The sequence below is a fragment of the Arvicola amphibius genome, chromosome 4, assembly GCF_903992535.2.
Source record: "Arvicola amphibius chromosome 4, mArvAmp1.2, whole genome shotgun sequence".
Lineage (NCBI taxonomy): Eukaryota > Metazoa > Chordata > Mammalia > Rodentia > Cricetidae > Arvicola > Arvicola amphibius.
In genome coordinates this window covers 5,750,674-5,778,562 of record NC_052050.1, presented here as the reverse complement: position 1 = coordinate 5,778,562, position 27,889 = coordinate 5,750,674, and the positions used below count along the sequence as shown (strand labels likewise).

Sequence of the window (27,889 nt, the reverse complement as noted above, 5' to 3'; positions counted from 1 at the left end):
CAGGTGTGCCTGCTTGAAGAGGTCCTGATATCTGGGGCTGTCTCTCATAAACCTTAGAGGACAGGCAAAGCTTCACTTCCCATGCAGATCTCCAGCACCCAGCTGCAGGGCGCCCTCTTCCCACCCCCGGAACACTACGGCTTCACTAGAGGGGGATCTGGTGCCCACAAGAGTGTATGTATGGGCATGAGAAAAAATTATTTTATTCACACACAACTGAAACACCTTCCAGCAAGTCCCGGAGCCTGATGGGACAGGCCCTGCAAGGGAGTGTCTCAGAAAGGGCTCCAGACGGCTTGGCTATTCTGAGGTGTGACCTTCTTCCAGCTGTGCCAGCTCACTCTGAGGTGGATGAGTTCAGCCTCTCAGTAGATCCCATAGGTGGGCTCATGATTGTCCCTGTATCGGTCCAGATAGCGTAGGGGCTGTTCGTGAGGGAAGCGCTTCTGTTTGGGATGGTAAGGGGGCGGCCGCACAAATTCAAACACAGGTTCCCGCATGCCTGCAGAAAAGGAAAGGGACCGGGGTGGACGACTGCTGGAACTGCCCACCTTGGCTTGCAAAGGCAAGGTAGGAGAGGTTTCCCCGAGGCCTGCCAGACCACCAAGCCCTAAAATGAATGCCCTTACCTAAAAGCTGATGGAAGGTGTGGGTGACTGAGTCATCCCAGCGGCACTGGAAGAAAGCTAGACCAGCTGGGGTCATGGCGTCCTGGTGTTTCTTGTAGAAATCGAAAGTGCGGAATGTCCGCTGGGCCAGCTGGAAGCTAGGACAAGATGAGAGCGGGAGGGAGCACTACAAGCAACCCTGGAAAGCCCCTGCGGTCCAGCCAGCATGCTGGACTTCACCAGGAGGAAGAAGCAGAAGCCACGATCACAGAGAGCTGGCCCAGGGTGCAGGGTGCAAGGACGGGTATAGATTACCAGGGTGAGGGACGGGTGTCCTCAGAGAAGTTGATTGGCTTGTCCTGCTTGAAGAGCAAGAAGGCAAAGCGGTGGAAGCCAGAGCCTCGAGCAGGGAAGGGGGGGAGGTAGGGACATGTCTCCTGTCCTTCAGCTACCCTGTTGCTTGGGATGTTGGTCCTGGGAGGAGGAAAGAATCCATTAGCTGCCAGGCCAGTGAGGCGGCAGGAGAATCCCTAGTATTGCACCCTAGAGGCAGTCACCCCCGAGGCCAGACCCTGAACAGTCTGTAGCATGCTGACTTCCAGGACCTCAGGCACCCACTGCAAAGGGAGCAGGCATGGTTCAGAGACCAGAGACGGCTGGAGAGACGGCTCAGGGGTTAAGAGCACTGACTGCTCTACTGGAGAGCCCGGGTTCCATCCCCAGCACCCACATGGAGGCTCACAACCGTCTGTCACTCCCAGGAATCCAAAGCCATAGGCATTAGACTTGCAAGTGATGCACATATAAAAACACACAGCTAGATGTGGTGACGCAGGCCTGTAATCCAGCACTCGGGAGGCAGAGGCAGGTGGATCTGTGAGTTTGAGGCCAACCTGGTCTACAGGGTGGGTTCCAGGACAACCTGGGCTGCTACACAGAGAAATCCTATCTTGAAAACCCAAAACAAATAAACAAAACACTTGTACATGAGATAATAAAATTAATAATTCTAAAAAAAAAGTCTTCTGCACAAAACAGAACAAATAAAACCGAGACCACTACAGCAGTGCCAGCATGAAGCAGCAGGCTGACTCGGGGATGGGAACCGGGTGGCTGCCCATCATTTACGTTAGGGAGCCACACCATTTTGGGGCTGCTTTTCTCTCCATGCCCCAGGGTCATGTCAGGCAGTTTCCAGCCTGATGCTGTGGTAGCCACTGTACCCCTTGCTCAGTCACGACCCTCCAGAGTCCTGCTAAACAGTTGGTAACCGTAGTGGGAGAGAGGCAGGCAAGGCAGAAGTCAGCTTCCTTCCCAGTTACAGGGATCCCAAAGCTCAGGGCAGAAACAGGGGCTGAGTATCTGCAGAGCTGCTGCCACCAGGAGCTGCTCCTGGTCCTCTTCTCCAGTCACAGCACCCTGGGTAGGAAAAGCTGCAGTGACATCGCCAGTTTCACAGGACAGAAAATAAACAGCTCAGATCAACGAAGACGCTTGTGAGGACTGGCAGGGCCTACTGCACTTTCTCTTTTCTTTTCTTTTGAGACAGGGTCTCATTATATCATATCAAACTCAGAAAGATCTGTTTGCCTATGCCTCCAGGGTGCTGGGATTAAAAGCAGGTGTCACACCTGGCTTCTGCCATTTTCTCCTGCATTTGTGCTCAAGGACATACTTGAATCCCAGGGTCCAACATTTCCAGGGCCTCCTGGAATCCCCAGCTGGCTTCCCACCCAGATACTCACAGCAGCCAGTGAACATACTCGGCATCTGGCTCCAGCAGGTGTCCATCTGCACGGAAACACAGAGACTGTGCTTTTAAAGGAGCCAGGCCTGGAGGATGCCACCTGCCCAGATCCCCAGGTTCTTGGCTCAGGGAAGGGAGGCTGGAAGCCAGGTGGGCTCTGACACTTACCCAAATTGGTAAGTAGTAGTGTCCACAAGGAATCCTTGTCTGCCTCATAGGTCACCTCTGGGGCCTGGGAAGCCTAGCAGGGAGAGATTAAGGGAGAGCTTACCCTCACCAGGGAAAACTGTCTTCTCTGTCGAGGGCTGGAGCTTGCAGGGCCTGGAGGAGGGACTGCCTACACTGATAGGGAAAGAGGAGTTTGTGGACTGCCTGCCGCCCATCCTGAGACCTGAACTTTAAGGACCATATGACAAGAGACATGGCGGCCACTCCAAAGACAGCGGCAGCTGAGAACAGGAACACATGGTGCTTCTCTTTGTCTTATTTCTGTGACTTTCATGATATTGACTTCCAAGAAATCAAAGGCAGAATAATCAAACGTTAAGCCTAGACAGAGTGATGTCACGGTGTGTGTGCCCATTACACAGAGTCGAGAGGGGACGGCATGCGTTACCTCTGCTGGAGTCACTTCATTGCCATGATACACCGGGATCAGGTCCTCTTCTCCCATAGCGTAAGCCACGTGAAGGGGGACCCTGGGCACAAAAGTGGCACCGTGGAACAGGTCTCGGTAGAGGCCATAATATTCCGCCAGACGCTTCTTGTGGTAGGGACCACTGGTCCTCTCCCACTCGGCCCGCACTGCCTCCAGTGGGATGCTGGCTGAGGAGGAACAGTGTAGCTTGAATACAGTGGGAAGAGCATGCACCTGGGACCCCTCTTCTGGGAGGCTCACCTGTGCGAAGGCGGGCTGCCCGTTCTTCTTCCACGTTGGCTCGAAGCTCCCGGATAAAGTGTTTCCGCTCTTGTAGCTGTTGGGTCCTACTGACCCTAGGTGGGGGCAGTCCTATGTCAATTTTGTCTTTGGGATCTAGAGAAGATAGATATGCTTAGGTTGGGATAAGCACAGCCAGTTTTTTTTTAAATTCGAGTATGTGTGTCTGTGTGTGTGTTGATTCATGTGGAAGCCACTGTCTTTAGTTTTTTTTGTTTTTGAGACAGGGTGTCCTGTAACTTGCTCTGTAGACCAGGATGGCCTTGAACTCACAGAGATCACCTGTCTCTGCCTTCCAAGTGCTGGGATTAAAGGCGTGTGCCACCTTTGCCCCACCTGAAGTTACCTTTATAGTGATTCAAGACAGCCAGGCAGTGGTGGCGCACACCTTTAATTCCAGCACTTGGGAGGCAGAGGCAGTCAACCTGGACTATGGAGCTGAGTTCCAGGACAGCCAGGAATACATAGGGAAACCCTGTCTTGAACCCTACCTCCCCCCAAAAATAGTAATTCAAGGTGGTCAGGCATACACACCCAAGTCTTAAGTAGAGTTAGTAACAGTTTCAGGCAGATTTAAAGAAACGGCTCCCCAGATAGTGGAAATGCTTTTAATCCCAGCACTTAGGAGGCAGAGGCAAGTAGATCTCTGAATCAAGGCCAGCCTTGTCTACATAGGGAGACCCTAGTCTCCAGCCAGGCCTGGTGATTCATAGCTGTGAAACCAGGACCTGGGAGGTGCAGATAAATCAGAAGTTCAGAGCTGCAGTTACGGCAGTGGCAGTTACAGTTGCGTAGTGAGTTCAAGGACAGCCTAGGCTAGTGAGACCCTATCTCAAACAGCAACAAAAACAAAACAAACAAAAACCAGAAAATAAAACAATGTCATACTTTTTTTTTGAGACAGGGTTTCTCTATGCAGCCCTCCTTGGCTGTGCTGGAACTCACTCTGTATGACCTCAAACTCAGAGATCCGCCTGCCTCTGCCTCCCGAGTGCTGGAATTAAACCACTTGGAAGTTTGTTTAAATTCAGACTTTGACCCATTCAAGACCACATGGCTGGGCAGATCTTAGGGAATACCTGTGCTGTTGGTTGTGGGGTTCAGTTGGGGTACAAGGACCTAGAGAACCTTCAACCCAACACTTATTTACAGAGACATGACATGCACGGAACTCTAGTCTCCGGTGACAGTAGCCTGGAATGCGGGTGGCTGCGTCCTCTGTTCCTTATCACAGTTTACATTTGAGGAGCCAGGAGTGGAAGGCAGAGGCAGGGGAATATCTGTGAGTTCTAGGCAAGTCCAGTCTACACAGCAAATTCCAACCCAGCCAGGGCTACCGTTTCTCAACAATAAATACATTTGAGGCCACTGAGGATCAAGGATGTCAGCCCTCTGAGGAGTTGGAGTCTAAATTAGGCTATTAAGATCAGGCTCGTGCCCTTAAATACCACAGACACTGCTTGTACCGGCTGAGGATGTCGCTCAGAGGTACACTTGCCTAACATGCACTGGGCTCTAATTTGATCCCTACAAGGAATAACAAGAACAGTTAGCAACAAAAAAATCTACCTCTTTCAGGTGGATCTCTATGAGTTCGAGGCCAACCTGGCCTACTGATCGAGTTCCAGGATAGCCAGGGCTACACAGAGAAATCGGTCTCAAAACAAAACAAAACAAACACAACAAAACCCCACCTCTTTAAATCACACAATGCATGTTGTCTTACTTAGGGTTTCTATTGCTGTGATGAAACACCATGACCAAAAAGCAAGCTGGGGAGAAAGGGTTTATTTGGCTTATACTTCAGCATTGCTGTTCATCACTGAAGGAAGTCAGGACAGGAGCTCAAACAGGGCAGGATCCCAGAAGCAGGAGCTGATGCAGATGTCACCAAGGGGTGCTGCTTACTGGCTTGCTCCTCATGGCTTGCTCAGTCTGCTTTCTTATAGAACCCAGGACCAGCAGGGCAGGGATGGCACCACCATCATGACTGCGCCCTCCCGCATTGGTCACGAAATGAGAAAATGCCTTAGAGCTGGATCTCAAGGAGGCGTTTCCTCAGTTGAGGCTCCTTCCTCTCAGATGACTCCAGCTTGTGTGTTGACAGACAAAACCACCCAGTACACAGGTTAAGCCGAAGAGAGATGGTGAGCAGTTCAAAGGACTAGGTGCTTTATCCTGGGGACCATGGTCTGGACCCCAGCAGTGATACTGGGCAGCTCACCAATGCCCGTAAGTATAACTCCAAGGACGGATGCCCTTTTCTGGCCTCTGTGGACACCTACAGACATATGCATGCACATACAGATAAACTTTTTTTTTTTTTTTAAGTTTTTTAAGACAGGGTTTCTCTGTGTAACTACTCTAGCTGTCATAGGACTCGCTCTGTAGACCAGGCTGGCCTCGAACTCACAGAGGTTTCCCCCTGCCTGTCTCCTGAGTGCTGGGACTAAAGGTGAGTGTGCCACTACCGCTCGGCTAACCTTGTTTTTTTTTTTTTTTTAAGGATGTATGTTAGCTTCATGTACTGGTGAATGCCAAAAAACAAGCAAATCAAAACAAAACAACAAATTCTCTTAAGGCAGGAAGATTGCTGCAAGTCTGAGGCCAGTCTAGATTACAGTTTACTCACACTCTGCAAGATCCTGTCTCCAAAAATAACAGTAATACATAAAGAGCAAATTCTTTAAGGTTGGATTCCTAAGTCACTTTTCCCAGGTTTCCCACCGTGTGGGTGCAAGGATCCAATGATGGGCAAGACAGGCAAGATTTTGTGCTCAGGGTAGCGACTCTGGGGAGGCTGGAAGGCAGGACACGGTGTGGCAGAGCACATGAAGAACACAGAGAGGTGCTCCAACTCCAACACGAAACGGGGGCGGAGTCGTCAGGAAAGGATTTCGGTCGACGAGTTAGAAGGAACTCTAAGGGGTGCAAGCAGGTCCTCCCTCCCTCGTCCCGGGGGCACACAGGGACCGAGGCCCGGGGAGAGTATGCTACCGGGTCACCCGGTCTCCAGCCCTCCCAGCTCGGCGGCCATCGCCCGCACCTGTCTCCTTCACGAAATACTCCCGGTACGTCCGCCACCAGTGCGGGGCCCGCGCCTCCTGCTCCGCCCGGCGGCGGTACCGCTCGAAGCTCCGGTACTTCTCCAGCCGCTCCAGGTTGCTTACGTCAATGTCCTCGTTGGGCATAGGCCCGAGAGGGGGCGTCCGGCGGCTGAGGGGCGCTGCGGGCAGAGACCGGGGTGTCACGCCGGCTCCAGGCCCCGGCTGAAGCCCAGGGCTGGGGCTGCAGGACCCCAAGAGCTCCCTAAGCCCACACCACTCACCCGAGGTGCTGAAGCCCCGGCATCTTCCGCTCGCCAACAACGCAGCACGCCAGCAGGGCGCCGCCATCTTCCCCCAGGACGCCAGAAATGCCCTAAGGACCCAGACCGAGGTGGCCAGCGAGAAGCCTGAGCGCCCCGCTGGAGGCTCCGCCCCACTCCGGCCAGCCCCGCCTCCGTCAGAGGCCCCGCCCCTCGGAAGGCTCCGTCCTAGGGACTCAATCTCCAGACTTAATTTTGAAAGTTCAGGGACCTTTCCCGGGGCGACAAGGCTACAAATTGCACTTGGGCTGAGAATTGCTACTACTAGGCAGTAGCACGGACGTATAGCTCCAAGAACAACTATGGGTTTTGACCCGGGAGATCCCATGACACAGGGATTGATGGGGAGGATTCTGGAGTCAGAGTTGGGAATAAGACAGATGATAACAGCGCTCACTTCCTAGATCTGTTAGGATTTGCACGCTGGCGTATCTGTTATCTCTTGCTCGTCTCCAGTTCATAGCTCTGGTGGTCTCTATCCACTTCTGTCCCAGCCGCAGCCCCTCGGCCCTGGAACTAAGACTTCCAATACAGCAAAGCTTCACTTCCTCAGCTTCTCCCCAGACGACAGGGTGCATGTAGTGCTGTTAGGACTTTTCCCTCTGTGACCTGCCTGCCTCGAAGTGGTTCCAGAAAGTCTTGACGTCTCAAGTCCAGGCTGATGACAATCAGTTGCTTTACTAGCAGCTGTGTGACCCTCCAGCTCACACTGAAATGTAATGGGGTCTCTACATCCAGCATAAACGGCTACATCTTAGATTTCATTACTTCCAGACAGCTAAACCTCGCTCATCACTTTTTTTGTACATAAAAAACCCTTCTTGTGGCCGGGCGGTGGTGGCGCACGCCTTTAATCCCAGCACTCGGGAGGCAGAGGCAGGTGGATCTCTGTGAGTTCGAGGCCAGCCTGGTCTACAAGAGCTAGTTCCAGGACAGGCTCCAAAGCCACAGAGAAACCCTGTCTCGGAAAAAAAAAAAAACCAAAAACCTTCTTGTTTATTTATTTTATATCCCAGGTGTAGTTCCCCCTCCCTCTTCTCTTCCCACCCCCTTTTGTTCCCACCTCCCAGTCCACGTCCCCTGTTTCTGTTTAGCGACCTAGGCACTCTTCAATGTGTTACAGTTGTGTAGCTTGGTCTTCTTGTGGGACTCCTATCATTGGGAGCAGAGGCTGTCTCCAACTCTTACTAGCTTTTGGGACCCTACTCTTCATACTGGGCCGTCTTGCCCAGCCTTAATGTGAAGGGGAAGCCTAGCCAATTACCTTGTTTTGTAAGGCGTGTCCTCCTTCGGCTAAAGGTGTGTCCCCCTTAGGCTAATATTGACTTATAAAATCTTGCAGGCCTGCAGCCCGCCTGCTCTTTTGTTTTCCTGTGCTCCTCGCTGGAGTCTTGGATTTGTAAGTTCCCTTTTCTTTCCTTTATTAAAACTGAATATTATATATATATATATATATATATATATATATATATATATATATATATATATATATTAAAGCTAGTCTGGTGAATCATAACTGCCGATCAACCACGCACCTTCATTAATGGGGAGGTGCTTAGTCTTACCGCAACTTGATGTGCCATGTTTTCTTGGCACTCACCATCACTTCTAATTCCTCCAACAGTGAGCACCTGCTGTCCGACAAGTGTTGGCTCTCACAGGTCAGGGACCCCAGAGCCTTGCCCTGAGGAGTTGCCGAGTGTTAGGGGAACTGAAGGTGTCCTGCAGGATGTTTAGATGATCTCACTTGCTGTAGGTGAGCCTCTAAGCTCCCTTCTCTGCCCTTGTACGGCTGAAGGCACAGGGGATCTCCAGAAAGTGTGGAGGCTCAATGCTCACCCAGGCAGCCTGTAGACACAGGGGCTCTCCAGAAAGTGTGGAGGCTCACTGCTCACCCAGGCAGCCTGTAGACACAGGGGCTCTCCAGAAAGTGTGGAGGCTCACTGCTCACCCAGGCAGCCTGCTCTTCACTCTCATTCCATCTGGGAAGCTCTGACGAATGGGGCTTTGGATTTCAACTGTTTGAGAGGCCGTGTGAATTCATACATCCTGACTAGAAGCAACAGCTCAAACAATATTAAATTTAAATGAGTTAGGGTTTTGTTATGTGTCCCTACCTACCTTGGCACTTATTTTATAGTCTGGCTAGCCGTGAACTCATGGCAATCTTTTTTCCCCCCTGAGACAGGGTTTCTCTGTGTGGCCTTGGCTGTCCTGGAACTCGCTCTGTAGACCAGGCTGGACTCTATCTCCCAAGTGCTGGGATTAAAGGTGTGTCTCACCACAGCCCAGCTTCATAACAATCCTCTTATAGCAGTCTTCTGAATGCTGGGATTACAGGCATGTGGGCACCGTTTATCTGAGTGATGCTGCCACCATGCCAGGCTGTCAGAGATTTGGGCTCCTCATCATGACTTCCTTTCTGATGCATGTCCAGGTCCCTAGGAGCACTTTGCTGTGCTCCCTCACTCATGCACCTGACACAGGAGTGAGGGAGCACAGTAAGGTGCAGCTCTGCCCTCTGTCCCTTCCCGTGCATTGCAGTCTTCTGACACGCACACACACGCACACACACATGCACACGCTTCTCATATTCACTCCTGTCCCCTCTTTTGTAGCTCACAGCCACGACTGGTTTTAAAATATGTGAACGTGGGGCCAGAGAGATGATTCTGCTGTTGGGTGAGAGTGCACACTGTTGTTCCAGAGGACTTGAGTTAGGTTTCAGCACCCACATTGGTGACTCCCAACTGCCTGTAGGGGACCCAAAGTCCTTCTGGTCCCCTTGGGCACCCATACATTTTAGAAATGCAAAAGTCCTTCATAAAGCTTCAGTGAGTAGTGGTTACCCTGATAAGCTCAAACTTTTTAAGATTTTATGTTCGTGGGTGTTTTGCCTGCATGTATATCTGCATGCCATCTGTATGCTTGATGCCACATGGGTCAGCAGAGGGCACTGGATATCCTGGAGCTGGAGATACAGAGGGTTGGGAACTGCCATGTGGGTGCTAGAAATGGAACCGAGGACCTCTACAAGAACAGCAAGTGCTCTTAACCATGGAACCATCTCTTTTATTCTTTTTAGAGACAGTCTTTCATTGTAGCCCAGATTCCTAGAGCTCACAAGCCTGCAGTCAACTTCCTGAGTGCTGGGAGTACAGTGTTTACCACCACAGCCAGCCACATACAGACTCCTGAACAAGGTAACACTAGGCTGCCTTCACCTGCTAAGTCTCAGCTTGCTTCACTATGTAGGAAGACCAGGATGTTTGGGACTCTCTATGTAGTGCCTTCCTTCCCATGTGCTGGAAGTTACCCTCTTTCCCTTCAGGTGGTGGCAAACAAAAATGCAAGGTGGCCCCGTACACGCCAGCTGATTGCCCACTTTCAGTGGCCCCGTACATGCCAGCTGATTGCCCACCTTCAGCGGCCCCGTACACGCCAGCTGATTGCCCACTTTCAGTGGCCCCGTACATGCCAGCTGATTGCCCACCTTCAGCGGCCCCGTACACGCCAGCTGATTGCCCATCTTTATTTAGATCCACAACTCTCCAGGCAGGCTTGACTCACGACTGTTTATGTGCTGAGTCCCAGGCTCGTTTAGTCCTTATGGGCACCAGCTAGAGCAGCAGCATCACACCTGCCCCGTGTGTCACATCCTCTTCCCCTATGGGCATCAGGTTGACAGTCTGGGATTTCAGAGTTGGTCTGGGCGGCTGCTGCTTGTCGTTCTGTGCAAGGGTTTGCAATCCCCAATGTCCTCTTCCACCCTTGAGGCAGAGGTCATGAATTACTCACTTCCAGGTATCCCGAAGGACAGCAGGTGCCAGAGGAAAGGGTATAAGGTCATAGAAGCCTGTGCCTGACCACTTTAGGTCAGCTTTCTGCAGGACTACCTGCCTCTTCTGTGGACTGTTTTCCAAAATAACAGCAGCATAAAGCAAACACTGTATTTCATTCTTTTTCCGAGAAAGGGTCTCTCTACACAGCCCTGACTGTTCTAGAACTTGCTCTGTCGATCAGATTGGGCTCCAACTCAGAGATCCACCTGCCTCTGCCTCCCGAGTGCTCGGATTAAAGGTGTGCACCAGCACTTATTCTGTAGTCCAGCTGACCTGGCTTGGAATGTTCTGTAGTTTAGACTTAATCTCAAATTTAAGGCAGTCCTACTTCTTCAGTCACTTGAGTGCAGAGATGACACATGTGAGCCACAACTGGCCAGGGCAAACATTCTAATAACTACGGACACATTCCAGTGGGCCCTAACAAGCTCTAAGGATCCAGATAATAGGAACATATGGATGGGCTTCAAGGGCAACTACGGGGAAGAACATTTATTTACCTACCATGTGTACAGCCCCAGGTTTATTCCCAGCAATGCAAAAACAAAACAGAATCGCAAAGAATAGAGTGGTTTAATAGGTCCAAGAGAATTAAGTTCCTTTGAGAATAGCTCTGGAGAGCACAGGCAGACTCTGGCTTACCCTTTCACACCTTCCTCCTCTGTCCCTGCTCCTGTGGGTACACCTTCATGTGTCCCTCCTCTACCCCTGCTCCTGTGGGCACACCTTCACGTGTCCCTCCTCTACCCCTGTTCCTGTGGGCACACCTTCACGTGTCCCTCCTCTACTCCTGCTCCTGTGGGTACACCTTCATGTGTCCCTCCTCTGCCCCTGCTCCTGTGGCCACATCTACTCAGGTGGAAAGCAAGGAGAACCCCTGAATGCAAGCTGCTGTATTAACAACTGTGGTTTCTTTTTGAGTCCTTCTGTCCTGGTCTGCCAGATCATTTCCCCTCCCCTGCCAGCTCCTGATACCCTGATAGAGAGTCTTGGCATACCAGAGACTGGAGAAGCAGCAGCAGCTCAGCTGTGTGGTCCCTCACAGGCCCCAGGGCTGCCTTATTTCCAGGCAGAGGCTCCAGCTCCCGAAATCTTCCTCCCTCCTCTGTTTCTCTGTAAACCCTCGGGTCTACAACTCCCCATGCCCACCTCTGGTAGAGACGTGGATGGGAGGAAGGAGCTAGTGTTCAGGATAAGTTAGCTGGTTACCAGGGAGTAATGGGAATGAGATGGGGCTCAGAGGCCCTTCTCCCTATTCCCAACTGGGAAGGGACCTCTCAGTAAGGGAAAAGTAGAAGACTGTTCATGGTGTCCCACTCTACTGCCCTGAGATAAGCCCAGGCATGAGAATCTCCAGTGTCCTATGGGACAGGAGTGGGGTTGGTGGTAAGATGGTCTCCATGTCATTGCTCCCTGGGGAGGCACTGCTGCCTCTTAGCTGCAGGTCGTAGAGCATGGGAAGAACACACAGATACTCTGTCCGCACAGAAAGCTGTAATCAGGCTCTGGGTAGTGAGCCACCTTCCTAGGAGCCTGCTCCGGGGAGGGGGAGCTGGTCAGCAGCGGGGGAGAGCTTTGGGTCAGGCTGGCTGAGGAGGCGCTGGCTATCATCAGGCAGAATGGTATGCCATGTTGTAGGGCGCCTTCTTCAGCGTTTCCAGGAAGAACTGTTCATTCTCCAAGAAGTCGTGGTCCTGTGAGGCGGGCAGATTCAGGAGAGCGCTCACACTTCTGTGCACTGACAGGCTACTCCTGACTCTGGCAGAGCCAGCCTGCGCTGAGGAACTCCCTGCACTGGGGAGCAGTGGGGGTACATGGGAGCTCAGGCATGGAATGAGACAGGCCATGATGGCAGTCTTGGCAAGGACTTGAGAGTCTTGGAATTTATCAGCAATGACCTCATGTCTCTAGGCCAGTGTCTTCATCTACAAACTGATAAGACTGTCTCATAGCTGGGCATGCTGGCTCACATCTGTAATTCCAGCACTGGAAGGAAGACTGCATGCAAATCCAAGGCTAGCCTGGGCTACAAAGAGAGACCCCATCTCAACAAAACAAACAAAAAACAAACAGGAAGGAAAAGGCTAAGGCTATGGCTCTGTAGGGCTGTGGGAAAGGCAAGTTCACAATGCACATGCAGTCTTCAGCCTGAGCACACCATGTGGGACCTGCGCCTCGCTTGAGTGGCCACTATTGCCACTGACGACATAGGTTTCTGGCAGGTTAGGAGGGTATTGCTGACCTCTTGTGCCTAGGACAGGTCTTAGAAGCTATGATGTAGGCAGTTTGCCGCCTCATGTCTTTTTTTTTTCTCCTGGCAGATTTTCATTGTGTAGCCCTGGCTGGTTTAGAACTTCCTATGTAGATCAAGCTGGCCTTGAACTCAGATATCTACCTGTCTCTGCCTCCCAAGTGCTGGGGTGAAAGTTGCAGGCTCTGTATTTTTTTTCACTGATTTTTTTGAGACAGGATTTCTATCTGTGTAATCTGCTGGCTATCCTGGAACCCGCTCTGTAGACAAGGCTGGCCTCAAACTCAGAGATCCACCTGCCTCCCAAGTGCTGGATTAAAGGTGTGTACCACCATCACCTGGCTCAAAGCCAATTTTAACAGGGAGTATTACTGGGGATTGAACCAGGGCGCTGTACAAGTTAGACAAGTATTCTACCATTTAACAAATCCCCAGTCCTAGTGGTCTATTCTTCGTTCTATTCTTCCCCTTTATGAGCAGGAGCCAGACCTCCTTAGGGCCTTGGAGGGACAGTTCATTATAAATGTGCATGTGAGACCCCGAGCCCAGCAGCACTCACCTGCTCTGCTGTGTGTGTGTGTGAGAACCCGAGCCCAGGGCACTCACCTGCTCTGCTGTGTGCTTCAGCAGCAGCAGCTTGGCAAGAAGGTGTGTGGGCACCGAGGCAGCAGGAGTCTGGTTACACTGAGGAATGGTGGGAGAAGGGGCCTGGATGGCTGATGAGAAAGGCAAGAGCCAATGTCAGGGAGAAAACTGAGAGGCCTGTTTTTTTTCTGCAGGACCCGTACCCACACTGCCTACAGGGGAAGAGCCTGGCCCCATGCCCTGGGTACTCTGGAAAACCCAGGTCAGTCATAGCACCCACATGGCAGCTCCCAGACATTTGTAACTCCAGTTCCAGGGGATCTGATGCCTTCCTCCAGTACAGAACATCCCACACAACATTCTTTAAAAGGCACACTGTGCTGGAGCAGACACCTGGTAACCTCCTGTGGGCTCTACAGATACACGGGTGCACAGACCCACATACAAAAGAACAAGGAAGAAAGAAGACTTGGAGCCTGTGGTGGCTGGCAGAGCAATCCCAACAAGGGGTAGCAGAGGCAGGAGGAATACTCTGAGTTCAAAGATTGCCTGGTCTACAAGGTCAGACTCCACAGAAACAAAAACAAACAAATAACAACAACAAAAAAGTGTGGTGGCTCATTAATCCCAGCACCAAGAAACACAGGCAGAATTACTAACTGTGACTTCAAGGCCAGCCTTGTCTACATAGTGAGTTCCAGGCGAGCCAGGGCTACATAGTAAGACCCTGTCTCGAAACAAAACCAGAAACAACAAAACTCCCCTCAAAAAGGAAAACAAAGCTGGTGGCGCACACCTTTATCCCAGCACTTGGGAGGCAGAGGCAGGCGGATCTCTGTGAGTTCGAGGCCAGCCTGGTCTACCAAGGGAGTTCCAGGACAGCCAAGGCTACACAAAGAAACCCCATCTTGAAAAAACAAAATAAAATAAAACTAAACAAAAAGAAAACAATATAAAGGGGGTGGGACTAGAGAGATACTCAACAGCTCAGCAGTAGACACACCTATAATCTAACATTCAGGATGCTGAGGCAGGAAGATCTGAGTTTGAACTCAGCTTGGGCTCCAAAGCAAGACCCTGTCTTCAAATACAGCTTCAAGCAGCCCCTAACTTGAGCAGCTGGAGGAGGTCCTGCCACTACTACTCCCCGCTGTGTCCCATCTTCCTGGAGTCACTTACCATCCAGGCTGGCCACTACAGGGCCCTGAACTGTGGAGCGCAGCCCTGGAAGGCTGGAGGGCACATCCTGCCGCACACGGTCCAGCTGTAGCCTCTGCTGCGCCAGGCTCAGATGCTCCTGCGCCCAACCCCCAAGAGATGGACTCAGTGAGAAGGACAGGCAGGTGGGCCTGAGGGACAGAAGAGTGGGGACTGGAACCTTGCCTGGTGCATACGCTGCTCCTGCTGCCGCAGCCATTCCTGCTGCCGCTGAACTGCCTGCAGCCGGCCCTGCTGCTCAGACTGCATCTGCTGGGCCTCCTGTAGGGCCTGCTCACCCTCCTCATACTTCTTGGAGGCCACCTGCAGGGAGACCATGGGTCAGGGCTATCTAGAATCACATGGTGGCTCATCCCACAGCCCTTCCAAGACACACCTTACTCATGTGTTCCAGCTCCTGCGCGCGGGCCTGGAGGCGCAGGCTGGCCTTGTGTAACCTGTCCTTCTCCAGCCGAAGCTCCTGGCGCTCTCTCTCCAAAGCCTCTCTCTCAGCAGCCAGCTTTTCCTCCTTGGCCCGGAGCTCACAGGCCCTGACTGTCAGTTCTGCCTGCTCCTGAGAAGGTGGAATCAATGCTGAGGTCCCCTATCCAGAGCTACACCAGGCTCTGGACAGCCCTTGGGACCCTTCCCCTTACCTCTGGCAGTGGACAGTAGAGCAAGGGGCTTCTTGGACATGGATCAGAGAAGCCTGAAGCCCAGTATGGGGCCCCCACACAAGTCATGTAAATTCAGTGTGTCCAGTGTCTCTACTATCACTTTCCTCTCTTACATATCTGAGTCAAAGGAACCGACTAGTAAGTAAGACAAACGTGCACAGTGCCTTAGAAGAGGAAGTTACCCAAGATGCTGACTGCTGCTCCAATTTCTTGCCATGTCCAGCTGTGTGCTCTTATTTCCTAGGCCTGGGATTGTTTGTACACAGCCGGGAGGCCAGGGCCACCGAGGTTCTGAGCCCTACCTTGGTCAGGCTGATGATGGTGCCCTCCCGCTGCGAGTCTGCATGCAGCGCCCTCTCAGCCTCGCGCTCGGCCCGTTCCTTACTCAGCTTCTGCTGTGTGAAATACTCAGACCACTCTGCCGCCAGGCGCCGGCGCTCCTCCCCACACTTGTTCATGACTGACTTCTGCTCCTCTAGCAAGGCACTCTGTGTTGGGGCAGGAGGGGAGTGTGAGTGTCCTCAGGCAGGAATGGTGGGGTCAGCAGCTGAGGGTGGAGCTGGACTCACCTTGGCTCTCTCCAGCTCCTCCCTCTCCATGGAGAGTTGCTGGACCATGACCTTCCTCTGCTCCTCCAGGCTACGCTGTGCAGACTCTGCCTTGGACTTCTCAGCAGCCACTCGCCAGCGTTCCTGTAAGGCCCAGGACAGAGCTGAGGGTTGGCTCCCTACTCTAGGAGCAGGCCAGACTGTTCCAAAAGAGTTGGGCAAATCTGGCTTCTCCCAGGCTAAGTCATAAACCCCTCATTTCCAAAGAAATACGAAGTGACAGGTGCTTGGGAGGTACTGCCCAGGTCCAGCTCCTGCAGTTCTGAGTTAGGAGGCTCCAGTCCTCAGGTCAGACTGCACCACAGGGAAGGTTCAGGAGTGCCCTGCCCTGAACCGCCAGATCTGACCCATTACCTATCAGTCACACATGTTGGGAACGCACCGTTTCTATAAGCGTGAGGGGAGAAGCTCAGCACGTTTAGTCTTCCTTAAAGACTAAAGCGTAGGGACTAGACCCATGGCTCAGCAGTTAAGAGCACTGACTGATCTTCCAGGGGACTGGTCAGTTCCCAGTACCCCAGAACGGCTCACAGCCATCTGTAACTCCAGTTCCAGAGGATATGATGTTCTCTTCTGGCCTCCAAGGCAAACACCACACATTAAAAATGAAACAAAACAGCCGGGCGGTGGCGCAGCCTTTAGTCCCGGCACTCGGGAGGGAGGCAGGCGGGTCTCTGTGAGTTCGAGGCCAGCCTGGTCTGCAGAGTGAGTTCCAGGACAGGCTCCAAAGCTACAGAGAAATGCTGTCTCGAAAAACCAAACCAAACCAACCAACCAACCAACCAACCAAACAAACAAAAAAGCTCACTTTCATCTATGAATGACATGTAAGGTTGTCACATAAGGGGGTTAAATGACATTTAGTCAAGAGTCACGGGGTGATGTGACAGATCTGAGTGACGGGGGAAGAGAGATGTACAGTGATGGTGGAGGACTCTGCAGGGTGGCTTGCCGAGCAGGTGTTGGGGGAGCCAGCGTAGGGCTGAACACAGAAGAGGAAGAGACAGGAAGAACAAGCCTACTTGAGTGGAGGAGAGAGAATGGCTGAGCATGGGTTTGACATATTGGGTAGTGTCAAATCAGAGTGGCGGCCCTGGACTGAAGGCTTCCTGTACACCAGGACAGGCTCACCTGTTCCAGGAGCCGGCTCTGCTCACTCAGGCGCACCTCCATCTTCCCAATGACCTCCTGGAGTCGGCTGCGCTCTTCCTCCATGTCTCGCTGCTGCCGGCCCAGCCGCTCCTGCAGAGCTGTGGGCAATACACAGGGTGCTCACTGACTGCCATCCTTCCTAACATGGGGGTCTCAGTTACAGAGAGGGGCTACCTCGCAACTGCTCATCTTGCTGCCGGATCCCCAACTCCCGTTCCTGTGAAGTGGTGAGGTGTGAGGCCTCCACGCGGGAGGACAGCACATTCAAGCTGCTGGAAAATTTCTCCATCTGCTCAATGATGCCATTCAGGGACCTGAAGGATTATCAGGGCATCTCATCCTGGGCACGCCCAGGACACCAGGCCCAACCAATCCCTTGGGCAAGCAGCACCAGGTAGCACACATACCGAGTATGGGAGGTGGCACTGGTGACAGCATCAATCTCTTGGTCCTTCAGCATCTTTAACCTCTGCAGTTGGTGCTCGTGGTCCTTGCGCATCTCCAGGATGGATGCCCTGAAGAGATGGCAGCAGAGGCAAGGAAGGCCAAGGGTCACTGTGAGCAGGGCACAGACAGATGACACCAGAGAACATGAAAGGAATATGCATCTGAGCACCACCTCCTCCTCTTCCTCCTTCAGGCAGAGTCTCAGTGCCTCAGTTTCCTGGCTCTTCTGTCTCATCTCTCTTATTGCTTCTATGCCACGTGCACATCCACCCTGCTGCTCAGCAAAGGATACCTTTCACAGCGCTGGAGGAAGCTATGTGCCTAGCCCTCTGATGGAGGAGGGTCATCTGTCTATGTGCTACTTTCATTGGTTAATAAACTGCCTTGGCCCTTTAATAGGACAGAAAATTAGGTAGGCGGAGTAGACAGAACAGAATTGTGGGAGAAAGAAAGCAGAGTCAGGCAGCCGCTTCAGGCAGACGCCATGCCTCTTCTCTCTGAGACAGATGCAGGTTAAGATCTCTCCTGGTAAGCCACCCCTCATGGTGCTACACAGATTACTAAATATGGGTTAAAGCAAGATGTGAGAATTAGCCAATAAGAGGCTGAAACTAATGGGCCAGGCAGTGTTTCAAAGAATACAGTTTCCGTGTAATTATTTCGGGTAAAGCTAGCTGGGTGGCGGGATGCAGCCCTGCTGTCCTTCTACAGCCCTCTGTGCTTGTCCATGGGCTGCTCTGCCCTCCAGAGTCTTTTCTTAGTTCCATTCCCATCCAGAAAGGCTGAGTGCATGACTTTTCAGACCCTCCCATTCCAGTGGAGTGGGTGAAACCCTACCCATGAGAGGCAAAGGATTGGTGTGCTTAGCCTTGAGCCTTCATCTCAATGGGCTGAAGGGAAGGGCAAGCTTATGCACAGGCTGTAGAGACACACTGTGGTCTCCGGGGCATTGCTGTCAGCCGGCCAATCCTCATAAGCCTACTCCCCAGCCCCTGCCCATCCTCTTGTCAGTCCTGCAAGGACACTCCCTAGTCTCCTTACTGCTGCAGCTCCCGAAGTCGTGCCACCTCCTGGTCCTTCTCCTGTGCAGCCAGGGCCAATTGCCGCTGGTGCTGGGCTATGAGCTCAGCCCTGGCCTGCTCAGCTTCCCGGCAGTATGACGCATGCTGAGTTGACAGTGCCTCCTTCTCTCTGCGGAGCTGCTCCTCCCGCTGCTGGTAGGATGCTTCTAGTACCTTGATGCGGCTTCTGTCAACAGAACACCCACCTAGAGGGTCTCACGGAGCACACTGACATGATCCTGGGGCCCAGGGAGATCTGAACATGAGCTCGGGCAGCCCCCAAAACTGGAGACAGCGGATACCTGTGCGCATCTTCAATGAGCTCCAGGTCGGCCTGGTGCCGCTGCTGCAAACTCTCCAGCAGCATGCTGTGCTGGGTCCGCTCCAGCTCCAACTTCCGCACCTGGGCATGGGTGAAGCGAGGGCGGTAGGGTCTTTCAAGCAGCCAATTCCACATTTTGTGCATTCAGCCCCTCCTCCATCCTGGTGATGCCTCCAACTGCTTCCCAAGACAGCGGGCCCCCACTGCCCTGCAGCTCTCACCTGGGCCTCCAGCTCGGCCATCTTGGTCTGGCTCTGCAGCAGCTCAACCTGAAGCTGGGCAGTGCTGCCTGGGAACTGCCCTTGGGCACCCAGGAGCTGCTTCTGGTATCCTGAGCCTGGCAGCAGACTTTGCATCACAGACTCTGGGAGCAGGGGCTGTGGAGAGGATGAGAGCTGTTCCAACCAGAAGCTGGCAGACCTCTTGCTGAGCTCCTCTGCCTCCACACCCGGACCTCTCGGCATCCTTTAAGGTAGCTAGAGACGAGAGAGTTCTAGCAGGACAGGGTCTTGGCGAGTTCTAGGCCTTGGCCTTGCAAGGAAGCAGTCATCATAGCTCTAGTCGGGAAACAGAGCACCCTCCCTTCCCAAGGACATGCTCCTCCGTGAGGAGCCATCTCTAGCCTGAGAGGAACAAATGACTCAGTTATGACAGAAGCTTCTGACCTGGCCCTGTAGGTCAGGCCGATATGCCTAGGTGACAGTTGGTTGCAGTCAGCTCCCTTCAGGGACTCACTCCTGTCTGTCCTACTTCCCAGGCCCAGTGATGCAGTGGGAAGATGCAGAGCTGGGGTGTTTTCCAGTGCAACCACAGGGCATGTGTTTGTACTTTTTTGGTTTTTTTTTGGCGACAGGGTCTCACTCTGTAGTCAGGGGCTGGCCTGCCTGGAACTATAGCCCAGGCCTGACCTCAAACTTGATTTTCTATCTCAGTCTTCTAGTCCAGGTGTCTGTGTGAGACGGAACACAGTGGTGCTCTGAGTGATATTGTCCCCCATAGGCTCATGTTTGAATGCTTGGTCCCTGGTCAGTGGAACTGTTTGGGAAGGATTCAGGTATGGCCTTGTTGAAGGAGATAGGTCACTGGAGGTGGGCTTTGAAGCCCATGCCAGGCCCAGCATCTCTTTCTCTGGTTCTGCTGCCTAAGGATCAGAATGTAACAGTAACTAAGACTACATTCCTTTCTCTTTTTTTTCAGTACTGGGACTGAGACTGAACCCTGGGTACTGGCACACGCCAGGCAAGCTTCCTCTAGAGAGCAACCTCCACCCCTCTTGAATCCAGGCTGGGTTGGAACTCACTATGTAGCTTTAGGCCAACCTCAAACATGTGGTACTCTTCCTGCCTCAGCCTTTTGAGTACAACTGAGTACAATGCCAAGTCTGTACTCATGCCTTCTCAGGGGAGCATCCCAAGCTGCTCCTGCACAGCAGCCAGCTCCAGTTCCCTACCGATGTGGGCAGTTACAGCCGACTCCACTCGAGAGTAGAGAGGCTAAAAGTCCAGGAAGGGCTAATGAGGGACATCAGAGCAAGTGGGCAATGGCCTACTGGATATATGGGATATATTCCAGCAGAATGTCAAAGTCCAGCTCCTGGAGCAGGGGAGAATTGTTCTCTGGGCCCAAGACCTGTTTGTCCACCTTCCCTACCTGGACAGGCACAGAGAGCCCCGTGCGGTCCTGGGAATGTGGAACGTAAACTGCAGGCTCTGAAAATTTGACAACAGAGAAAAGAGAAGAAGGTTCAGGGGCATCTGGGCAGAGTCCCCGTCACTCATCTTCCAGAGTCCCCAAAGGAGCTCAAGGTACCTCTTCCTCACCCACGGCTAAACTGAAGGAAACAAACCTCTGCTAGAGAAGTCCCCAGAGGCAGAGGCCATTCCCATCTTGGGGTCACCTACAGGGAGGACAGTAGTGGCTGGGCTCCAATTCATGGCAGATCTGGGGACATAAAGATGAGGGCATATTGATTGGCTTCTGTGTCAGACAGAAGTAGAGAGGGGAAGCAAAGAAAAACACTGGATTCAAATACTGGGTGAAAAGGTCTCAGGGCTGGTACTCTACTGGACTGAAGGATCGGCTGCACTGGTGGCTTGGTAAAGGAGGTAGTATGTGCCCTCAGACATCTGTCATCTAGGCATAGACGCGGAACACGACAGAGTCAGCAAGCCACCCTGGGTCCCAGCACAGCCATCCGTCTATCCAGGAAAGGAGGCCTGTGCTGGCCCCGTTCCTCTCTCGCCCTCCCGGCCCTGTCTCTGGACATACCCTGTGACGCCAGGCCTGACAGCTGCAATCCCTTGTATAGCTGCTCCCGAGGCTTCTCCAGCAGCGGCCTGCTCAAGGGTCTGAGTGCTCGCAACAGGTTGGCTGAGGAAAGTCCATATTAAAGGTGAAGGCTTGTGGTAAGCTACAGGAAGACAGACCCAGACATGCCCCTAGGATGAAGCTTACTTCTTCTCCTGCCTCTTGGAATGTGTTCTAGGCTGGGCTCCTGGAGTTTGTGGGCCTGCTGCCCACCTCGGCATCCAGTGACCAGTGACACAGCCCCCAGGAACACGGCACACACACGGGAGCTGAGTTCAAGCTCAATCGCTGCCAGCCTTCATTTCTCTTTGTTCAGTGTTGGACTCTAGTGCGGCTCAATCGCCCCCCCCACAGCTACCCTGGTCACTCTCTTCTATCAGCTCCGCTTCTTTCTTGGCTCTCCCTTCAATCTCCGGTCACTGTCAAACTGCTCTCCCCCAACACACCAGCTCTAGGACGTCTAGGACCCGGTGGTGGTGTCCTAAGACTCTCACAAGGTCACACAATCTCCCCGCTTGGTTCAGTTGCAAGGTTTGTCACTGTTTCCTCTGGACTTGGCCTTGTCGGCCCCTTTCCCTTCTGGCCTACAGGGGTCACTCACTCCCCAGCCTCACTGGACGGCCATTCTATCGTTCTCAGGAGCTGCCTCTCAGCTTCCACATTTACTCAAACGCTTCCAAGAGGATACAGGAAGCTCAATTCATACATGCATTAGCCACTTTTAACGAGCTGACAGAAACACCTACATTTGGCACAGTGGGTTTCTTGGCCAGTTTGACTGGTGCTGTGGACAAGGCTTCAGCTCAGACAGACAGTGAATCCTGCTACCTCAAAACATCCTCTGAGCCGGGCGGTGGTGGCGCACGCCTTTAAACCCAGCACTCGGGAGGCAGAGGCAGGCGGATCTCTGTGAGTTCGACACCAGCCTGGTCTACAAGAGCTAGTTCCAGGACAGGCTCCAAAGCCACAGAGAAACCCTGTCTCGAAAAACCAAAAAAAAAAAAAAAATCCTCTGTTTTGTCTTGCCCAATCCAGTCAGTACCTGTCCCCACAGCAGTCAGGGCATGGGTGTCACCAGCACCTGGCCTCTCTGTCCACATTTGGGCAGCAAGGCGGAGCAGGCATCAGTGCCCACAATAGTATCTCTAACAGAGGATGACAGGTAAGGTGGGCAAGGCTAGCCCCTCAGACTTTGCCAAATCCTTTCCACCAACCATGGTAGCCCATGCCCATACCTGCTAGAAGGGGTCTGACCCGATGATCCCAATAAGTTCAGGCCCTTAGAGGGCGCAGCATGTTCCTCTCTGGCTAGACCGTGGGATTTCTTCTGAGAAATGACATGGCTCAGCCAGTCGTCGTCCTTCTCCTCAGAGGTTTTCAGTGAGGCCTGGCTGGCTTTGGGAGAGGGCCTCGCACCCTTGGCTGCTGGCTTTGCGGCTGAGGGCAGTCCAGCTGGCACAGAGTGTGGCTCTGGGGCTGAGTGTGGTTTTGTAGTGGGGGGTAGAGAGGGTGTCAAAATGGTGTCTTCTTGTTGAGCCTTTTGAACAGGAGAGGGATCCGGCAGGGCCAGGTCATCATCCTTAAGGCCTAACCAATCGGCTCCTCCTCTCCTGGGGTGGATGGGGCTGGAAGCCGGGGGAGGGCTCTGTTTGAAGCTAGGTTCTCCCTTAAGGTCTGAGCCACCTTCTCCCAAGAACCTGCTTCAAAACAGAGAAGAGAGTGTTGGACAGGGGAGGAAGTCCAGCCCATTACCCCATTACCCCCTATGAGCCTGACTCTTTGCTGTTGAGGGGGCGCATATCTGGCCCATAGCAAACTGGGCTTAGTGGTTCACACCCGTAATCCCAGCACTCAGGAGGCCGTGGCAGGACTGCTGTAAGTGCAAAGCTAGCCTGTGCTACAGAGACCCTGTGTCAGAACAGTGTGAACAACAGTGACCATCCCACAGCAGCTAGAGATGAGGCTCAGCTGGCAGACGACATGTCTAGCATATACTAAGCTCATCTGTAGAACCACAACCAACCAGGATGGAGGCGTACACCTGTTATCCCAGTATTCTGCCCAGTGACATCCTTGACTACACAGGGAGTTAGAGGCCAGTCTGTCTCAACAACAACAAAAAGGGCTAGAGAGACAGGTCAGTTGTCATATAAGCACGAGGACCTGAGCATCCTCCTCTGACCTCCTCAGGCACCAGGTACATGCATAGTGCACAGATATATACGCAGACAAAACATTCATACACACAAAAATAAAAAATAAATCCTTTTAAAACAAAAACATATACTTGGAGAAAGATTACAAATTCCAGAAAGTTTGTTGTGGTCTATTTCTGCTGCAAATAAGGAGTGTGTGCTATGAGGACACAGCCAATGGCAGGGTTCCTGGAAGGCGCGGAGGAGCCCCACTGCTGATGCAGGGTGGTGGCTGTGCTAGTCCTTGGATTGTGACATAACAGCCTTTCACGACACTCAGGGCGTCAGCAGAAGCAAGCCTACCTCTTCCTTCCCTGCTGAGAAGCTCAGGGCTTAGGGAAGCCCGCCCACTCAGCTCCTGCACTGTTGGGAGTTCCTAGCTTCCCTCTCCCCTTGGCACCTGCAGACTCATGTCTGTCAGGTGGGATGGGGAAGGCTACAGGGACAGGCCTGTGCCCAAGGCTGACCTCCCTGAGTCTCCACTTACCTGACTGACTGTCGGCGAGACTGCCTGCCCTCAGAGGAGGCTACAGTGGGCTGGTAAGCCCCAAAGGTGAGGATCTCATCATCCCAGCTGTCTTCTTTGTCTGTAAATTAAAGGGCATGAACATGATCTAGAACAAGGAAAGCCAAACTTTTTACAGGATCTGGCAAATGCTCTACCACTGGGTGACATCTCCAGAGCGAGGGAAGCCAGTTGAATGAGTGGAGGCAGCTCACAGAAAGCAACAGAGTGTTAGACCACCTACAGGCAAGCTATCTCATGACACAGCTGTCCCTGTGACAGAGTTCAGTATGTGTGTTCTGAAGGGAAGCTTTTGTTACAGCCTGTGGTAAAGATGTGGTTTGAGCTGAATACAGTGGCTCCCACCTTTTAAGTCCAGCACTTGGGAGGCTGGTGGAGGATTATCATGAATTTGAAGCTAGTCTAGAGTAATACACTGTCTCAAAAGAGAGGAAAAAAGTGGGTACAGTAGCACACATCTTTAATCTCAACACGTGACAAGGCAGAAGCAAGCAGATTCCTGTGAGTTCACAGCCACCCTGGCCTACACAGTGAGTTCCAGACCAGCCAGGAACTATATAGAGAAACCCTATCTCAAAAAACTGACCAACAAACCCCCCCACAAAAAAACAGGGGATGTGGGGGAGACAGAGAGAGCAACCTTGCAGCCAGTACAGACTCCTCCCCCCTCCTCCAGGCGTCCTCACCCTCTGGCTTCTGATACTTCTTGTCTAGCTTGAACTCTCTGTGCTCCCCAGTGCCTGGACGAGCAAGGAGCTTGGCAGCTGTTCCTCGTCCCAGCAGTTCATCCAGCTTCGAGCGAGCAGGAAGGGGCCCTTCCCTGAGGGACAGGTATGGAAGGACTGTGCGATGACATGGGGCTCCCATGTTGCTGCAACCTTTGAGCTTTTCCCTGGCCAGGGACTCCCTACTTCATAAGGATTCTTACTGGACTCCGGTCTTCTTCCTCTCTGCTTTGGGGCTGTCTTCAAAACCCAGGGTGGTCATGATGTCGTCCCCTTCGTCAAACAGCAATTCTTTCTTCCGGACAGGAGTATCCCCAGGAGTCAGAGGAACAGAAGGACCTAAGAAAGAAAAGCAGGGCCCAGTGCTTGGTGACTGAAGGGGGTGGGGAGGATGACAACCATTTGCATTTGTCTGGTTTGTTCAGGGACCATGATTCTAACCCCACCCCAGTTCACACATTCACCTCCCTAGTACCTGGAGCCTGCCCTGCCGAGGTCTGGGCTCTGTACTAGAAAGCTGCCATGACTCTGCCCACCCTGGGACCATAAGTAGGCCTCTCCTACCTTGGCTTGCAGCCATGCTGGGGCTCTTGGAAGCAGGCTTACTCTCCATTATGGGTGGTTTCTTGGCAGTCTCTTCCTCCTCATCAGAGAGAAGTCCTGCCAAGGGGTCTTCAAAGTCTCATGGCCAGAAACAAAGACAAAGGTCAGACTGCTGTCCTTTGCTTAGGTAAGCCAAGCCAGAGCTGAGGGTAAACAGGCTCTTCAGCATCCACAGAGTGGGGTCTATGAGGCAGGGTAGGCGCAGAGGGGCTTAAGCAAGGCATAGGGAGTTGAGTAAACCCTGTGACTCCTAGAAATGTCCCAAAGGCATGAATCCACTCATAAAGAAAAAGGGACCTTTTCCTTCACTTTGAAGCCTGGCTTCACAGTCTTTGCGAGTAAGTTCCTCAAACATCCTGGCTGCTAGAGCAGTTAGTTCCTAATCATGACCAGCTCTCTGTTCCTCTGACACACAGAGACTTGGCCTTCAGCAGCAGCATCCAGACTGCTCTCAAGCAAAGCAGTCCAGAAAAGGGGATGTGCGGTGGGAGAGAGGGGACTCTGATACCTTCAAAGGAAAATTTCTTGTACTGAAGCCCAAAGTTGCTGGAAGGGAGAGGCGGCTTCTTAGTGGCAATGGTGTCCCCTACAAGAAGAAGAGAGAAGGCAGTCGTGGAACTGAGTCTTTCCTGCCCAAGGTTTCCCTGTATTGGAGCGCCAGGGACAGTGGGCACTTTGTTCTGACAAACTGAGGTTCTTGGCTGTAAGCACAGCCACGGAGCAATCCATACACCCGCTTCTCACCTGAACCTCTGGGAGGGAGACATGATTGGAAGGTACTCCCACCCCTCACCACTAATCATTGGCTCAGGAGATTCCCAAGCAGAGCCACACTTCTCTTCTCCCTTTTGCAGTGTGGGGTAGAACCCAGGAAGCCATGCAGAGGCAAGTGCTCTATCACTAGGCCATATCCTAGCCCAGACTTTCCATTTTAGATAAAAATGATCCTCTAGCAGCTGTAAAAGAGGTGTGCTAGATAGTTTTAGTCAACCTGACTCAAGCTAAAGTTATCTGAGAGGAGGGCACTTCAATGGTCTGGTTGCAGGCAAGCCTGTGGAGCAGTGTCCTCAGCCATCCTAACCCTGCAGCTCTTTATACTGTTCCTCATGTTGTGGTCACCCCATCATAACATGATTTCATTGCTACTTCACACCTGTCATTTTGCTACTGTTATTAACTGTAAAGCAAATATGCCTTGCAGGATGTCTGATATGCCACTCTTGTGAAGAGCCGTTTGACCACCAGAGGCGCCAGGACCCACAGGTTGAGACCCAGTGCTCCAGAGCATTTTTTAAATTAGTGATTGATGGTGGTGCCCAGCCCATAGTGGGTGGTGCCATCCCTGGACTGGTGGTCCTGGGGTCTATAAGAAAGCAGGCTGAACAAGCCATGAGGAGCGAGCCAGTAGCAGTGCCCCTCTGTGGACTCTGCATCAGCTCCAGCCTCCAGGATCCTGCCCTGTTCGAGTTTCTGTCCTGACTTCCTTTGAGATGAACAGTGTTGTGGAAGTGTGAGCCAAGCAAACCCTTCCCTCCCCAAGCTGCTCTGGTCATGGTGAAGCTTCACAGCCACAGTCACCCTGAGACAAGAATGGAACAGACCTTTTCCCCACATAAACACACACAGTTGGCCCCTTGGCCTCTTCACCCTAGGCACATTGGTGGTCTGAATGAGAATGGCTCCCAGAGGCTCATATATTTGAATGCTTAGTTATCAGAGTGTGGAACTGTTTGAAAGGATTACAAAGATTAGGAGGTGATGTGGGATTCCCCTCTGTGCTGTGAATACCATTGGTTAATAAAGAAGCTGCTTTGGGCCTATTGCAGTGCAGAATAGGGCACGGTGTGAATCTAAGCAAATAGAGGATGAGAAAGTAGGCAGAGTCAGGGAGAAGGAAACAAAAGCTGGACGGTAGACGGAACCTTACCTGTAGGCCACAACCACATGGCAATATACAGATTAGAAATGGATTAGTTTAAGATATAAGAGCTAGCCAATAAGAAGTGTAAGCTAATAGGCCAAGCAGTATTGTAATAATACAGTTTCTGTGTGATTATTTTGGGTCTGGGCAGCCGGGAAATGGACAGGTAGGCTCAGACTACAAAGTCTGGCACTATTGGAGGAGGTGAGGCCTTGTTGGAGTAAATGTGTCACTGGGGGTTGTGGTTTGAGGTTTTAAAAGTCCAAACCAGTCCAGCAGTGGTGGCGCACACCTTTAATCCCAGCACTTGGGAGGCAGAGGCAGGCGATCTCTGTGAGTTTGGGGACAGCCTGGTCTACAAGAGCAGAGTTCCAGGCCAGGCTTCAAAACTACAGAGAAACACTGTATTGAAAAACCAAAAAAAGGCCGGGTGGTGGTGGCTCACGCCTTTAATCCCAGCACTCAGGAGGCAGAGGCAGGCGGATCTCTGTGAGTTCAAGACCAGCCTGGTCTATAAGAGCTAGCTCCAGGACAGGCTCCAAAGCTACAGAGAAACCCTGTTTCGAAAAAAAAAAAAGTTCAAACCAGACCCAGTCAGTGTCTCTTTCTGTCTGTGGGTCAGGATATAGCCCTTAGCTACTTCACCAGCACCATGTGGGCCTCCACGCTCCCTGCCATGATGATAATGGACCAACCCTCTGAAACTGTGAGCCAGGCTCCAATTAAATGTTTTCTTTTTAAGAGTTGCCTTGGCCATAGTGTCTCTTCAAAGCAATAGAACAGTGACTAAGACAGCACAGAAAACTCAAGA

The 27,889-nt window shown here is 52.4% G+C and overlaps 2 protein-coding genes across 7 annotated transcripts in view; both read right to left on the bottom strand.

Annotated features, from left to right (window-relative positions):
* Positions 1–179: 179 nt before the first annotated feature.
* Mrpl38 (mitochondrial ribosomal protein L38) lies at positions 180–6,766 on the bottom strand. Its single transcript, XM_038326244.1, has 9 exons — positions 6,621–6,766; positions 6,339–6,518; positions 3,254–3,388; positions 2,972–3,180; positions 2,524–2,596; positions 2,354–2,399; positions 924–1,082; positions 630–766; positions 180–502 (listed from the first exon to the last, which is right to left on the bottom strand). The coding sequence occupies exons 1-9, from the start codon at positions 6,685–6,687 to the stop codon at positions 366–368; spliced, it is 1,143 nt and encodes a 380-aa protein (XP_038182172.1). The 5' UTR covers positions 6,688–6,766; the 3' UTR covers positions 180–365.
* Positions 6,767–10,177: 3,411 nt separating this feature from the next.
* The window catches only part of Fbf1 (Fas binding factor 1), a 28,284-nt gene continuing 10,572 nt past the window's right edge, over positions 10,178–27,889 (bottom strand). For 5 of the 6 annotated variants that reach the window (XM_038328150.1, XM_038328148.1, XM_038328149.1 and 2 more), the window contains 22 exons: positions 25,666–25,743; positions 25,119–25,235; positions 24,758–24,893; positions 24,516–24,649; positions 23,791–23,890; positions 22,344–22,808; positions 21,070–21,171; positions 20,648–20,742; positions 20,452–20,510; positions 19,023–19,178; positions 18,782–18,882; positions 18,460–18,666; positions 17,379–17,486; positions 17,146–17,285; positions 16,951–17,069; positions 15,781–15,903; positions 15,514–15,699; positions 14,932–15,108; positions 14,721–14,858; positions 14,517–14,634; positions 13,359–13,468; positions 10,178–12,195 (listed from right to left, as the gene is read on the bottom strand). In XM_038328150.1, the coding sequence (XP_038184078.1) occupies positions 12,112–12,195; positions 13,359–13,468; positions 14,517–14,634; positions 14,721–14,858; positions 14,932–15,108; positions 15,514–15,699; positions 15,781–15,903; positions 16,951–17,069; positions 17,146–17,285; positions 17,379–17,486; positions 18,460–18,666; positions 18,782–18,882; positions 19,023–19,178; positions 20,452–20,510; positions 20,648–20,742; positions 21,070–21,171; positions 22,344–22,808; positions 23,791–23,890; positions 24,516–24,649; positions 24,758–24,893; positions 25,119–25,235; positions 25,666–25,743 (3,053 nt within the window). In that variant the 3' untranslated portion in view covers positions 10,178–12,111. The remainder of the gene's footprint in view (positions 12,196–13,358; positions 13,469–14,516; positions 14,635–14,720; positions 14,859–14,931; positions 15,109–15,513; positions 15,700–15,780; positions 15,904–16,950; positions 17,070–17,145; positions 17,286–17,378; positions 17,487–18,459; positions 18,667–18,781; positions 18,883–19,022; positions 19,179–20,451; positions 20,511–20,647; positions 20,743–21,069; positions 21,172–22,343; positions 22,809–23,790; positions 23,891–24,515; positions 24,650–24,757; positions 24,894–25,118; positions 25,236–25,665; positions 25,744–27,889) is intronic. The other variant, XM_038328151.1, reaches the window with a different exon arrangement.

Excerpts from the sequence above, each read along its gene's own strand:
- Mrpl38 (XM_038326244.1), bottom strand. The coding sequence starts at position 6,687 with ATGGCGGCGCCCTGCTGGCGTGCTGCGTTGTTGGCGAGCGGAAGATGC. Across the intron at positions 2,597-2,971 it reads ATGAAGTGACTCCAGCAGAG|GCTTCCCAGGCCCCAGAGGT; the intron begins GTAACGCATGCC and ends TCTCCCTGCTAG. Across the intron at positions 767-923 it reads GACACCCGTCCCTCACCCTG|CTTCCAGCTGGCCCAGCGGA; the intron begins GTAATCTATACC and ends ATCTTGTCCTAG.